The following is a 14,308-nucleotide window of genomic DNA, read 5'->3' as shown; positions in this document are numbered from 1 at the left end:
GTATCACTCCAGCATAGCTATTTATCATTTTAACAATTACAGCACTGTACGGTACTGTGAATAATTTATGTAACTTTTCTCTGTAAGCATTAGTAATATTCATAAGTTAATAATAAATGTTGTACTTATTGAATGACTTCTGCTGAAACTTCCATAATGTTGTAGTGCGTCTGATACTTAGTTGTAATTGTACTATTTGCAATCCCACCACTGGCAAATATGGGTATGGTTTATTAGTTTCATACCGAAAGTAAATATATTTTGAATAATTTACTGGGCAAGATATTATCAATGTTTTACTTTGACTTAGCAAAGCAAAAAACAAAATAAAACAAAACCACTCAATATATTCCTCATGAGAACCTGTGTTGTGTCATGTATATTATAATAAATATGGACCTAAATATTAAAGCTTCTAAATTTTACGTTATGGTCATCTTGTTACATTTACGCAAGGCCAAGAAGTGTCTCATAACATTTTCATGACTTCCCTGGATAGTCTTGTTCTCATGTAATTTCTTTCTTCTGCCTATGATGTTCTTTGCTTGGAGAGGGAACCTGAAAAGAGGGGATAAAGGTAGCTGAACACCATGTTCATGCTCACTAGTTCAGTTCCCACTATAAATCAGCAACCTCAGGACTATTGTAGCTAGTAACTATTCCCAGAGGCTTTTCTGCCTACTGCGGCTTTTTGGAGCACAGTAGTGTTTCAGCCAGGATGCTGATATACTCCGTGTGTTGGGACCATGGAGTTACTGATATGCAAAGTTAGATCACCCAAACAACCTTAATTTTGCTTTGTATTGATACCATGAGGAAAAAGAAACTGTCTTTAAAAATCAGTTTAATTCAAATTTGGACCACAAACACTAAAATGCCATAATCATAATTGGTTTTTGAATGTTGTTTCTGTAGGGCAGATTGCAGATAGTTTGAGTTAATTCGAGGGCAAACCATTTTACTATAATTTAATCCAGATTAGATAGATGGAGATATACTAGAGATTATTGAAAATAATACATCTTGAAAATTCAGTGATTGTTATGCCTGTGATTGCTGCTGTTTATGGGTTGTGGGGGAAAGTATTTAAGTAATTTTAAATGATTTTCTCTGTACATAATGGTTCCTATAAAAAGTCATAATGAACTAATTTTATTAAACACACAGTATAATGAAGTTATACTTATGGAAAAAGTAAAAATTTTTCATGTACATTCCTGAAATAAAATTTTAAGTAATTTTTTCTGTTTTTCTTTTATTTTTAGGTTTTATATGAACAGTTCAAGTTTTTCTTGAATCTCTATTTTCTCGTCGTGTCCTGCTCACAGTTTGTACCAGCATTGAAAATAGGCTACCTGTACACCTACTGGGCTCCTCTGGTAAACAAAAAAGCTGATATGAGAGAGGCTTTAGTATTAGTCTGCTTTTGATTTTAGAATTGTATTTATAAAATTTAAAAATTATTTTAGATGCTTATGTTCTAATATGGGAGGGAGGCTGTGGCGGCAGGGTGCTTAATTGTTTGTTTAAACTATATTATGGGCACATGTTCCCAAAAGTATTTCTGGCTCCGCAGGAGCTCTACAGCTCCTGTGTGAGCTACTGCCTTATCTAAATTGTTAGTATTCCCTGTCTAGCTGGTGGTAGCTACCGAAATATGAAACAAAAACATCAGTTTGGTACATTAATTTTGTTTTTGACATTTTTATCAAACACTGGCTGCAAAACTGATATGTATAGTATTTTCCGATGTTCTGTAGGTTTCATCTGTATGAAAGGCACAGTCAGAAGTTTAAATTCTTCCATCCCTTGAATGTCAGAATCTTCACCATTTTCTGTCTCCACCAGCAAATGGAGGCAGATAAGATGTTTGGCTCCTTGACTCAGGACTGCCCCTCAAGAAGAACTATCCAGAATTCTCTTCCTCCAAACTATACAGATGGCAGAATCAAGGTCTCCTTTTGTAGCAGGAAACTTCACAAGATTTAAAAAAATAACTACATTTCTCTCTGTTCCTTCATTGGCTTCAAGGTTATTCTCCTTGTAACTGTTACAATCCACTCCCTCCACTTCCCCCAAAAAGGGGTTTGCAAGGAGGATTTAGTGGGTGGCTCCTCCCTCTGGATACAGCTACCTTTCGACCTCCAGATATAACTCCTGGATCATGTACGCATACTCGCTTTAGCTCAGAGAGAGCTAGAGCAAATATGAATAGCAGTGTACCCATGATAGCATCGGCAGGAACAGCTGTTTTGAGTACGTACCCGCAGGATTGAGGTGTGTTTGTACTCAGCACAGCAAAGCTGTGCTGCCAGTTCCTGTGCTACTGTGATTACGTTACTTTTCATACTTGCACTAGCTCTTATCAAGCTCTTGCAAGTATGTATATGCAAACTGAGAATCACGCTCCTGATTTGTAGTGTAGGTCTAGCCTAAGGCAAGCAGCAAGGGAAGACTGAATGCAAGAATTGTTAATCCCCTCGTTAGGCTCCTGGGGGCAAAGACGAAGCTGCCAGTTGGGGGTGTCGCAGAGGTCTGTTTTTGAGGCAGTTGAGAAGGCTGCAAGGGAACTCTGCTTGCAATTTGTGTATGAGCAAAGCTCATACCAAGATGGTTGAACGGGCTTCAGGAAAGCTCCATTCTGAGACTAGACTTCATTCATCCAGAACCAAGTAACAGTGGGCAGGAGGTTCAAATGATTCAAATTACATTCTCTGGAGGATGAGTATGCCTTCTCTCCCCTTCTAGCCTCCATGGGTCCCACAAGAGATGAAAAATTCCTGCTCTTTTCCTTTGGGAAACTTGTAGGGAACATGCCTCTCATTTCTCACTTTTAAGTCTCTGTTGTAACTCTCCCCCGTGTTCCCTCATGGATTTGGCCCAAGGACCAATAAAGGAGAAGGCCACTTAGCAAGCTTTTAAAGGGGCAGCACAAAATTTCAGTTTTCCTGTAAATTAACCTATTCCATTACCTTCAAAATCCCGTTGATGTCTTAAAAAACAGTCAGTTTTCAAATATTCTCTAAATCTGAGGGGAAATCTCTGAAGTCAGGGCTTGGATTAAGATAAAGCAGTCACTCATTTGGACTTCCCAGAATTAAGGATGCATAGGGCAGGGGATCTGTCTTTGCAGGCTTCTGTGTTTTTGGAGGAAAAAACACACATTTTTGTTAACTTGAGAAAGTCCTGTAATGCCTCTTCATCCAATATAAGAGTGTGGTTGAGGAGGGATATTTATTTTATATTAAGGCAAAATGTCCTAACATGCAAATTCATAAATTTCACACGCACTAAAAGACTTCATTGCTGTTCTGTAAGCAGAGCCTGCTATAGCCTTGTTAGTCAAGGGGACAGTTCTGTACCATATGAAGCAGTACTCCTTGGGAGTACTCCTTTTTTAGGAACTGACCAGAGGAGAATAGGATCATCATTCAGACAAAACTTGGATACATGAACTTCAACCTTGGCAATATTGGCTATGACCACAGATTATGCTGGACTGATCTCTACTGGAAGGCCATTATAACAACCCCATGCCTCGTTATGTATATTTTCCTAGTAGCTCCCACTGGGGCCAATGCTTAAACTGACTATTACTCTACGTTGTAGAGTTTATAACATAGTGGCCCATGAAGTAGCTCTTCATATGGAAATGTGTTTTGCAGTCATCATTTGATGTCAACCTTATAAATCATCTGTTGATAGGCTCTTAGGGGAGTAAAGATACAAAGCAGTCATTGAGGCCAGGATGTGGATGAGAAGAAGGGAAAATAAAGGCCTTCCATTCAGTGAGAGACTCCAGAGTATGTTACTTCATTAGGCATTTCCTTTGAAATTGATGTTCATCCAGTGTTGAGAAGTTACATTAGAAAGAGACCACTGCAGTCATTTCTGAGAGTTGGAAGACTCCAGCTGGGCTTCCATGGGAAACTGTTGAATGTGATCTGTTCTTATTAGCTTTGCGTTTCCCTAATTCTGAGGATCCTACTTTTCTAAGGAGGGAAGCTTCAGAATGGCCTCCATGTGGAAAGCTAACATCTTGGGAAAATCAGTGTTTGAGCTATTCAGAAAAGTAGATTCAATAGAACTGTGTCTCACTCGTCCCTGGGACACAAAGTTCAAATAAAATAAAAGCAAACCAACATCATCAACAACAAGTCTTTTTATAGTATCAGAATATGAAAATTGTAATAGTTCATCTCTGACACATTGTAATAATGGAGCTAGTTTCTTACAGAATGGACATTTTCAAAAGGGCACCAGTGCCTCAGTGCTATCAAATGGAAGCAGTGACATGCTGGCTGTCCTAAATGAATTTCAGTAGTAAATACTGAAATCAAGTGTAACAGCAGTTATCCTCCCATGTTTTCATATTCTGAGTAGATCTCCAGGGGATTATATTCATTCTAATTACAAGAGAATCTTTAGCTCCGCTACAATGAAAAACATTTCCAATACATTTTAGACTCAAGTTTCCACACAAGTATTCACAAATACCTTAGTCACTTCTTTCTTGAAGAGAAAGAGATACACATTTATTCTTATCTGGGTGACTTCACCAGGATTTCTTCACGGGTCACTGTTATGCTAGACTTAGCATCTGGTGCTCTGTCTGCAGGAATAAGGCTTTAAGTGAACAAGAGGAAGTAGCATTTTCAACCTTTTAAATTCAGTATCAGAGCTGTCTAGTCACTGTTCAAGACAATATTTATTTCAGAAGACAGACAGGAGAAGATTCTGATTTGTTACATGTTGGTACATCTCTCCTAACCTAAAATCCCTGATTCAGCTCCTGAGCTTGCTGGTCTCATACATGGATACCTGCATAGTTACTGCTTCACTTCCAGCCTGCAATTGCTGCAGATAGGTATATAAATATCTTGGGCTGGAGCTAATATTAGCATCTCTTGTTAAATTCATCCTTAAGACTATTCAACATCTGCATAGCTAGTCATCTGTGTAGATTACCAAACTCCAGGAAAGGGAAGCAAATCTGTACTCATGTGATACAGTGGGTGTGATATAAGAAATACATGATGTCAAGTATCAGAGGGTAGCCGTGTTAGTCTGGATCTGTAAAAGCAGCAAAGACTCCTGTGACACCTTATAGACTAACAGACGTTTTGGAGCATGAGCTTTCATGGGTGCATCTGACGAAGTGGGTATTCACCCACGAAAGCTCATGCTCCAAAACGTCTGTTAGTCTATAAGGTGCCACAGGATTCTTTGCTGCTTTTACAACAAATACATGAGGAGAGTATAAACTGTCTAAAGCTGTCGTACTTCTCTGTTTGCAGCAGTTGATGCTTCAGAAACCATTCCTTAATAAGCTGATATGAAGACTTTAGGATTGCTCAGGGAAGCAGTCTTGATCATGTCCTGAGCAGAAGGTTGTATTCTATCCCTCAGGATTTTACATGTTAAAGGAGAAGAAAAGTCAGGGCCAATTGGTTCAGTACGATACACTTAGAACCAAGGGAATGGAAGCTGGACTAGTTATCTTTCCAAGTATCTTAAGTCAGGTTGAAAGCCCACTGGTTAATCTTATGTCCAAATCGGGCTAGAAAACCAAAAGGTACTATGTGAAGAAGGGACATCTAAAAGTAGACCTTATATCTTCAATGACACTAACATTTCCTTTATGCCTCTCTCTCTCCATCAAAACCATTGAGGGTAAAGGTGGCAAAAAGACTGCAAAAGGACAGGCCTTTTCAATGACCTTCAGGTTCAGACTCATTTCTGGATTAAATGAACCTTTGCTGAGATCCAGAGTCAAAAGACTATACTACGGCAGAGGCCTACTCTACACTAAAATCCAGTGCTGCTTAAACTATCAAGTTAGATGCTGGGAGGAACAAACTATAGTCACTGATATTCTAAGAACATGAAATATCCTCTAACAGTTCAGAGGAAACTTGCAAATGACCCTTATTAATTGCTTTGATGAGGTCCAGATATGGTGTTACAAGATATACACCAGGGCAAAATCAGCTAAACAAAATTCCAAGGTTTTTATAAGTTGGTCTGGCCTTGGTCTTTGGCAAAACAAGGCTGCAGTTGCAAATATTGCACTGTAAGAAAGTAAGGAGAATCTCTGATCACCATCACATAAAGTTTCTCAGGACCACATCTCTAATTAATCCTCCAGTAATTTGCCTATTCTTGACATGATCTTGAAATGTGTGCTGCAGGTGGTCATAAAACCATGTTTCTAACCCTTATATAGTCGGTATTACTCCACCTCTTTTCACTGAAACTATCTTGTTTATTTACCACCACCTCAGTCAGGGATGTTTTTGGAGCTTGACATGGTCTCTATGGAACCTCAGTTATACATATTCTACCAAGGCATGTTAATTTTTCAAACTGACCAGGCCTTCAAGTTACTATAATCTTCAACATATTATAGGAAGAAGTATTGTCCTCTGTCTGAATCCAAACATCATAAGGAATTGGAAGGGCATAAGTTAGATGTGAGCAGGGTCATCAAGGAAATAAAAGCAGAAGCATTTAAATCCTCAAAGCACATTACTACTCATCTGTTCTGTTTGTACAATGCCTAGAACGACGGGGTCCTGGTGCATGACTGGGGCTCCTGGTACTATAGTAACAAAATAATAAGTTTTGTGTGATCGCTCGCATCTTACCGTGAGATCTATAAGGCCACCATGTGGTGGTCTGTTTGCACTTCTCAATTGTCTTATCTGCAGATGTAGAGTTGGTAAATGGGGGTGCCTCCTTAAGTTCCTTTCCAACTTCTGCATAGCTCAATTGAATCTTCTGTCCCTAAGGATGATTAACATGAAGGCAGTCTGCTGTGGAGGGGCCAGAGAAAATTTGTCTTATCTATGAATTTTCTTTTTAGGACTCTCCATGTCAGACAATCTGATCCTTCCTTGAGGATTACAGTATGTTCAGTATTTTGTGTGGCTGCTGCTCACTTGTTAAGTAATTGAAAAAGGGGAGAATATATTCCTCTAGGAAACCCTTACATTTCTTATCAGTTTTCCTGCAAGTGGTTCGCGTTGATTTGCCCCTCTTAATATTTACACAGTAAATATTTTTGAGCTTTGGAATCTTTTGTCTGGAGGGTTCTTCCTGAGTGGTGGATATAAGTCTGGGCTTGAAGATACAGTATGCCTCTAAGTTGGTATGGAATGGGGAATACCCCGCTGTGAAGACTGTCTGACACAGTTAGACAAACATACTTGACTGGTAAGACACAGAATTTTTCTATATCAGGTCTTCTGGATAGTGTTGGTTTTTGTTTTTAATTAAGGAAAGCCCCACTTGCAGTAAACTTTACAGCTAAAGAGAGACTATTACTATTGTTTTGAAAATAGGTAACCTTTAATGCTTAGGAGGCTAAAATATTTTCTATAGCTATTTTTTCCGTTTTAATATCCAAATAGGTCATTTTTTTCTATATCATCTAACAGATCGCCATGGTCACTTAAAGATGTACACACTTGACAAACCAAAACCAAAATTATAGTATGGTGTACTATATATACCGACTTCTGTTTGCTCTTGCAACTTCCATTGATGTTCTTCACCAGTCGCATCGTTTGAACATAAACGGACGGTACATGTAAAGTGTGGGCTGTATATAATCTTAGTTATACATATAAACTTTTCTTTAGCAGATTTTCCCCATTTTCGTTTTACAGAATGACTACTTGTCATGATATCCTTAAGAGGTTTAATAAGAATTGTCATAACACGGTATGTAGAGTTCCAGAAAAATCCAATTCTAGCTGAAATGTCTGTCTTTCATGTCTATACAAAATGTCCTTAACAGGCAGGAAAGGTTAAAATTTTCTCGCTATCTTTTAATCTTGGTGTTTAATGCCCTGGGTGAGCTAAAATGAGTAGATTTGAAAGTATCAAGAGCAAATTCTCTGTTACAGGTACACGATGTTTTATTTTAATTATGTAAAATGATCTCTCATGAAACATTGCTTCCAAAAAGAAAAAGTAATACATTAATATGATGTGGTAGGGCAACAGTCTGTAACATCAAAATAATAATGGCACTCTCTTATCCCCAATTCTTTGGACTTTGGGCATTAATTGAAAGTTAAAATCTGTATACAAAGAATTCTACATAGAGGGCTTGATAGCAATGTAGCCTGTCAACTACATAAAAGACTCTGGGACATTTTTAAAGTATGATTGATCAATCTAAACAAGGTGTGTACATTTCTAAAGGAGTGTGTGTGTGTTGAGAGGGGGAAGGTAGGGGTAGGAGGGAGAGGACGGGGAGGGGGCGATTCCTGAGGAAAAAGGTTGAAATTCAGTTTTTGATGTTTGTCTTTGGGTGTTTTTTTGTAACATAGGTCATATAACTAATTAAGGGTGCTAACTGGCAAGTCAGGTTTAAATAAAATTAAAAATAAGGTTTTGGTAGTATAACAGTTAGCAATTTGAGCTAAGTGCCAAGTATTAAATGTAAATACATCTCATGATTCATCCCCTAGACTGTTCTGCCTTTTGTTACTTAGCTTCCCCTCTTTTGTGTTTCCAGAGATTATACTGGCTGCTTGTAGGAGTCTGGTTGGCACTACCGCTTCATAGCTGTGAATTTACTTGGGGTACTCCCCAGATTTGAAGGCTCTGCGGTCAGGAGTTTCACAAAACCTAAAATGAGTATTCACCCACAAAAGCTCATGCTCCAATACATCTGTTAGTCTATAAGGTGCCACAGGACTCTTTGTCGCTCTTTATAAAACCTAAAGAGTCAGCCCTGTTTCAGTGTTCGGAGGACTGTGAATAGCCAGTATTAATTTGGAAAAATTAGTGACAAATTTTCCAATTTAGCCATCTGTTTACTTCAGTTCACCTTTTTCTGCCTATCTTTGTAAGAAAAAGGACAATTAACTTTTTTTTTTTTTTTTTAAAAAGAGGCAAGATGAGATTATCCCTATCACTGCTATAGATAGGCTTGGCAGAATTTGATTTTTAATTTTTTAAATAATTTTGATGGATAATATCAATGTTTATTTAAGCATATTTAATTTTTTTTTGTCTATTTAAATTTTCAGTTGCAGGAAATTATGGGGGGCATAAAATAATTTAATGACTGTAGACATCAAGATTCAAAAAGTTAAAAGCTTTCAGAACTGTTGAAACAAATTGTCAGCATCGCATGTCAAAATATACAAATATCCTTAAATCAAATGCTAATAAGTTTTCAGGCAAACTTGCAAAAACTGCTGTTTATCTATACTTCAGTTACTATTGATGGAAGTGTTTGTTTTTGTGTGTGTTTATGGTACAGTCAACATTTACAAATTTTTGCTGATTAAAAATCCTTGCAACCCGAACTATAGATTCCCAAAAATCACTGTGTGAGGAATGCTTCTTGGACTGTAAAAGCTGTCTCAGATATATATAATATAAATAAATGCAGTGGCTTATTTGAAAGATGTTAATTTCTTCTAAAATACAAGTTACATCTAAAATTTCCCCCTATAGTGCATATATATAGTTTTATATCATTTGTAACTTGCTGTAATATGCTAAGAAATGAAAATTGTTCAATAAATTTGGAGATGTACTTCACACAATGCACAGTCAACCTGTGGAACTCCTTGCCAGATGATGTTGTGAAGGCCAAGACTATAACAGGGATCAAAAAGAACTAGATAAATTCATGGAGGATAGGTCCATCAATGGCTATTAGCCAGGATGGGCAGGGATGGTGTTCCCAACCTCTGTTTGCCAGAAGCTGGGATTGAGGGATAGGGAATGGATCACTTGATGATTACCTGTTCTGCTCATTGCCCTTGGGGCACCTGGCATTGGCCACTGTTGGAAGACAGGATACTAGTCTAGGTAGACCTTTTGTCTGACCCAGCATGTCTGTTCCTATGTTTGTATAATGTTTTAACTTTATCTCAAGTTTTAATAAGTTGTGTTTCTACAATAAAGATGAACTAGATAGACAGAAAAGGTTTAAAAAACCCTGGACTGTCAAAAATGATGAAATACTCTCTATATACGTTTTTCTCCTACTGTCGTTCCTTTTTATGTATTTTAAAAAAAATATTTTCCATTTTGGGAAATGTGTTATATCATTATATTTTGAACAGGGATTTGTTTTGGCTGTCACAATGGTGCGTGAGGCAGTTGATGAATTTCGACGCTATCAGCGAGACAAGGAAATGAACTCTCAGTTCTATAGCAAGCTTACAGTACGAGGTTGGTTAAAAACATTTTTTTATTAGTCATAACTATTTTATAATCCACATCTGTAGTTTTGAACTTGGGCTAAAACAGTTTTTAAAATAACAGAATCGATGATAGGTTTTTGAAATGTTATCCTGGTAGGAATGAATTCCACATAATCGAACAAGAGATGTGCTTAATGGAAACAAAGTGTTCATTTCTGCTAGCTGAATAAAGCATGCAAAACTGTAGCTGTTCCAGAAATCTGAAGGCTTTTGTTAATAGCAACTTACATGTGCTATATCTATACATTTTCAGTTGTTGCATGAGGGAAAATAATTTTTTAAAATACTCTAACACTTTAAAGTGCAGTTCTTCTCTGAAATAAAGTAAAGAGCAACTAGTCACTACCACTGCCTGGCATGCAGCCAAGGTTGAAAGGAATTTAAGAATGAAGTGGCTAAGCTGCTAACAAAAATACAGTTTCGCTAATTAAAATTTACTGTCTTCCAGCCCTGCTTCCAGGTAAAGTACAAATGTTTTACCTATGTTTTTAAAAAAGCACTGGAGGTGATTCAGAGAATTAGATCGTAGAGGATCAGTAATGAGTATACTGGCTGAAATATCTAAAAATACAAATTTAAAACTGCTATATGATCACAACCACATGATGGGGTAAATCAGCAGTTTCTGAAAAGGAAAATCATATCTTTCTAATCTACTAGAAACCTTTAAAACACATAAGTAAAATATGGATAAAGGAGGACAGGGTGGCATAACTGTTTTGGGCTTTCTGAAAGTCTTGGCCAGAGTTCCTTACAAAGGCAGGTAAAGAAATGAAGTAGTCGTGAGGGGAAATACAAAATGCTATTGGCGACCAAGAACTTATTTAGTAACAGCAGTTTAGTCATAGCTAAGTTTTTTTTTTAGGATGCATCCCATCCAACCAAAACCTTAAAAGCACAGAAATAAGAAGTTAAGCGTTCCTTTCCATGTTGCCAACAGTGCTTCTGGTAAAACACTGAAGGGCTCCACAAGGCTCTTACTTTCAGCAGGTACCCAAAAATGATACATACCCCAGATTCACCATGTGTTTTGTTCTGGGACAGGTCACAGTCCAGGCTCCCTGTTGTATGCTGCCCCTCTCTTGCAAGGGGGGAAGCTGCTCTATGCCTATCCTCTGTGACAGGTTCTCTGGGTACCCCGGACTGAGAGTCACCTTATTACCCACCCTCCACCAGCAGCATGATGGAGACTTGCTTGTGGTTAATTGGGTGTCTGTTCCCTTATAACTCCAGCCTATTAGCCACCCAAGTACTCTCTCTGGACTATGACAGTCCATACTTTGCCATGCAGATTAACAGTCAGTGTACCCCAGCCTCCGAGTCCCTTTGAGGAGCTCCCCTGTAGTGTCCAGCCATTTCTTCACTGACACTCTCAGAAATACCAGGTCTGCTGTACTCAAGGGAACAGTATACATTCCGGCTTGTCTGATTCAACTCAGAATCAGCTCTTTGCTTAATACCAGAGCACTGAGATATGTTTATGGTGAAAACAAGTTTATCATCAAAGATTCAAGAGGTAGTGAGTAAGGATAATGGAGAAAAAAGTTAACATATAAAACAAAATCATAACATGCTTTTTAGAGATTAAACTTTATTAGGTTAATCTTCTATCTAGTTAAGTTTATCTCACCAGAAACCTTCTGCAGCATCTTTAACCACAGCTGGTTGTGATCCCATTTTCATAAATGTTAATACACTGCCTGTTTAATTCCTAGATGCAGAATGTCATCTTTGTTCCCTAAATATAGTCCAGCAAACTATTTGAATTGTTTCTCAAAATAAAGTTCTCGTCCCCTGCTGTGTCTCCCTACCTGTTAGTTCCTTTTTAAAATTCTTGCAATGTTTCATCTGCATTTAGCTTAGAAGGGTGATGGGAGACCCACTGTGAATGAGACAATACTTAATTTACATTTTGACAGACAAAGGTACATAAACATCCCTTGTCTGACTGAAAACCTGTTTTACCTCCTCTACTGTGATACAGAATCCAAGAGCATACTTTCAGCATACATAGTATCATTTTGCAATGATATGAATAACCAGTGTGACCCTGGCTTTAATTTAAGACCTTAGATGATATTCGTTAGTAAACCAGAACATACAAGTATTAGGATATAGAATCATAGACTTTAAGACCAGAAGGGGGCTTTGTGATCATCTACTCCAGTAATACTCAATTAGCTTTATCACAGGCTAATTTGAGAATTTTATGATGAGACACAAGCCATTTGGTGACAAAATAAAAAAATAAAATTAAAGATATACAACTTCAGTGGCCAATAAAGACTTTGTTTGCAACATAAAAGATAGAGAGACTAGTACTTAAAGAAGTTTATAAATCAGTATTATTACCAGTGTTTGTGGCAATCTCTAATGGGAGGTGTGACATTGATCTCTGGCAAGCTTTGTGAAGAGTGGTTTTTAGGAGGTCAGGACAAGGCACATGAACTGGTGAAGATGCGCATCTGTCAGGTGATTACTATGTTGTTTTTTTTATAATGTTCATGGTAGAAAATCCAGATTTGCAGAGGTACGTTGATGTGAACATTGTTAAAAGATAGATGGCTAGCTTCTGGCTATTCTGACTCTGGTCATTATATTGAGTCCAGAAATCATGAAGTTCTACTTCTCTGAATTTAGCCTTCAAGATATCTCAGCCATGGAGCCTTAAAATTTCTAATTGAAAGGCACCTTCATCAATTGAATCGGAATGTTCCTTGCTTCAGAAGGACAAGATCTATTGGCAGAGACAACAAATGAATCAAAATATAGAAGCAAATTGTTTGAAATTTTAAAATTCTCAAATAACTTTTTAAAATTTCGATCAGATTGTTTAGTAATTTTTGCATCATTTTAATTGAAGTTGCATCTGTCACAACGACATGCAATGTAGAAATGTGCAACATCTTTCCTGTTAAGTCTACCTGAAAGATTTCAAGATTCCTTTGAAAGGCACACACATTTTCAAACAGATCCCTGATATTGCTTGCATGGCCTTGGAGCTGCAAGTTGAGTGAATTCAAGTGACCATTAAAGCACAGAAAAGCTGCCTGCGACATAAAAGGGACATTGTTCGTAAATTCCGGGAACTCGTAGACCTTGTTGGTCTTGTGGTTTGAAAGAAATTTGATCATTTATTTTTTAAGTGCACAAAACCTCTGCAGCAGGTGCCTTCTACTTAACCAGCAAATGTTGCTGTACTGCAACAGGTCACTGTATTTGGCTGAAATGTCTTGTAAAAGAGCTTTAGAAAGACAGTGTTGCAAGCTAGAAGTTGAGCATATGTAATTCATTAATTTAATCACAATGCCCATTGCTTTTTTTTCAAGCCCTCAGACAATTTACCACACAGGACAGTCTGGTGAATGATCCAGTGCAGTGTATTGAATGAAGGATATATCGCTGCCAAATGTGAAGCAAAGCCCTGCTCTTTCCCTGTCATGGAGGGACCTCAGTCTGTAACAAGCAAGTTTACTTTTGCAGTTCAAAACCATTTAAAAAAAAAAAAAGACTTTCACCTTTTCAAAAAAGATTTCTCCTGTAGTTTTTGTTTCTAGTGGTATTAAGCACTAAAATTCTTCCTTGACAATTTCACCATCATAAAATCTAACGAACAGCGAAAGCTGGGCAGTGTCACTTAAATCACTTGATTTGTCCACTGCAAGAGATAGGCATTTGGCATTTTTTAAATCGGAAAGCAGTGGTGACAGTTACCTCCAATCATATCACTACTGTGGAATCAGACAAGAGAACTTGCTTCAAACAGTTCACAATGTCATATTTGTTTTTATCTCTGATGAAAAGCTTCTCCAGCATTTCCAAGGTGCACTCCTTCAGAAGCTCAGCATCCAGGAAAGGCCTTTTCTTTTTCGCTAGTATCAGCATTATCTGAAGAAAAGCAGCTATTGCTTTTCCTGTATAGTTGCTAATGTTCTGAGAGTGACATTTTAAGTGTGATACAAAAACTTCAGATTTTTAATTTCATAACGTTTTTCAGCATTGCCAGGAGGATGGGCCGCATTGAAGTTACTATGCTTTGATTCAGAGTGGCGCCTCATGTTGATGATTTTATA

General features: G+C 37.6%; 1 protein-coding gene across 5 annotated transcripts in view; it reads left to right on the top strand.

Moving 5' to 3' along the window:
• Positions 1–14,308, top strand: part of ATP9B (ATPase phospholipid transporting 9B (putative)) — a 318,545-nt gene that overhangs the window by 53,291 nt on the left and 250,946 nt on the right. For 3 of the 5 annotated variants that reach the window (XM_050941785.1, XM_050941784.1, XM_050941786.1), the window contains exons 4-5: positions 1,266–1,379; positions 10,095–10,203. In XM_050941785.1, coding sequence (XP_050797742.1) covers positions 1,266–1,379; positions 10,095–10,203 — 223 coding nt within the window. Of the gene's footprint in view, positions 1–1,265; positions 1,380–10,094; positions 10,204–11,163; positions 11,226–14,308 lie in introns of those variants that run through there. The other 2 variants (XM_050941787.1, XM_050941788.1) reach the window with 2 other exon arrangements.

This window comes from Gopherus flavomarginatus, chromosome 2, assembly GCF_025201925.1.
Source record: "Gopherus flavomarginatus isolate rGopFla2 chromosome 2, rGopFla2.mat.asm, whole genome shotgun sequence".
In the NCBI taxonomy this organism is placed as follows: Eukaryota; Metazoa; Chordata; order Testudines; family Testudinidae; genus Gopherus; species Gopherus flavomarginatus.
This window is presented reverse-complemented; position numbering and strand designations above follow the sequence as displayed.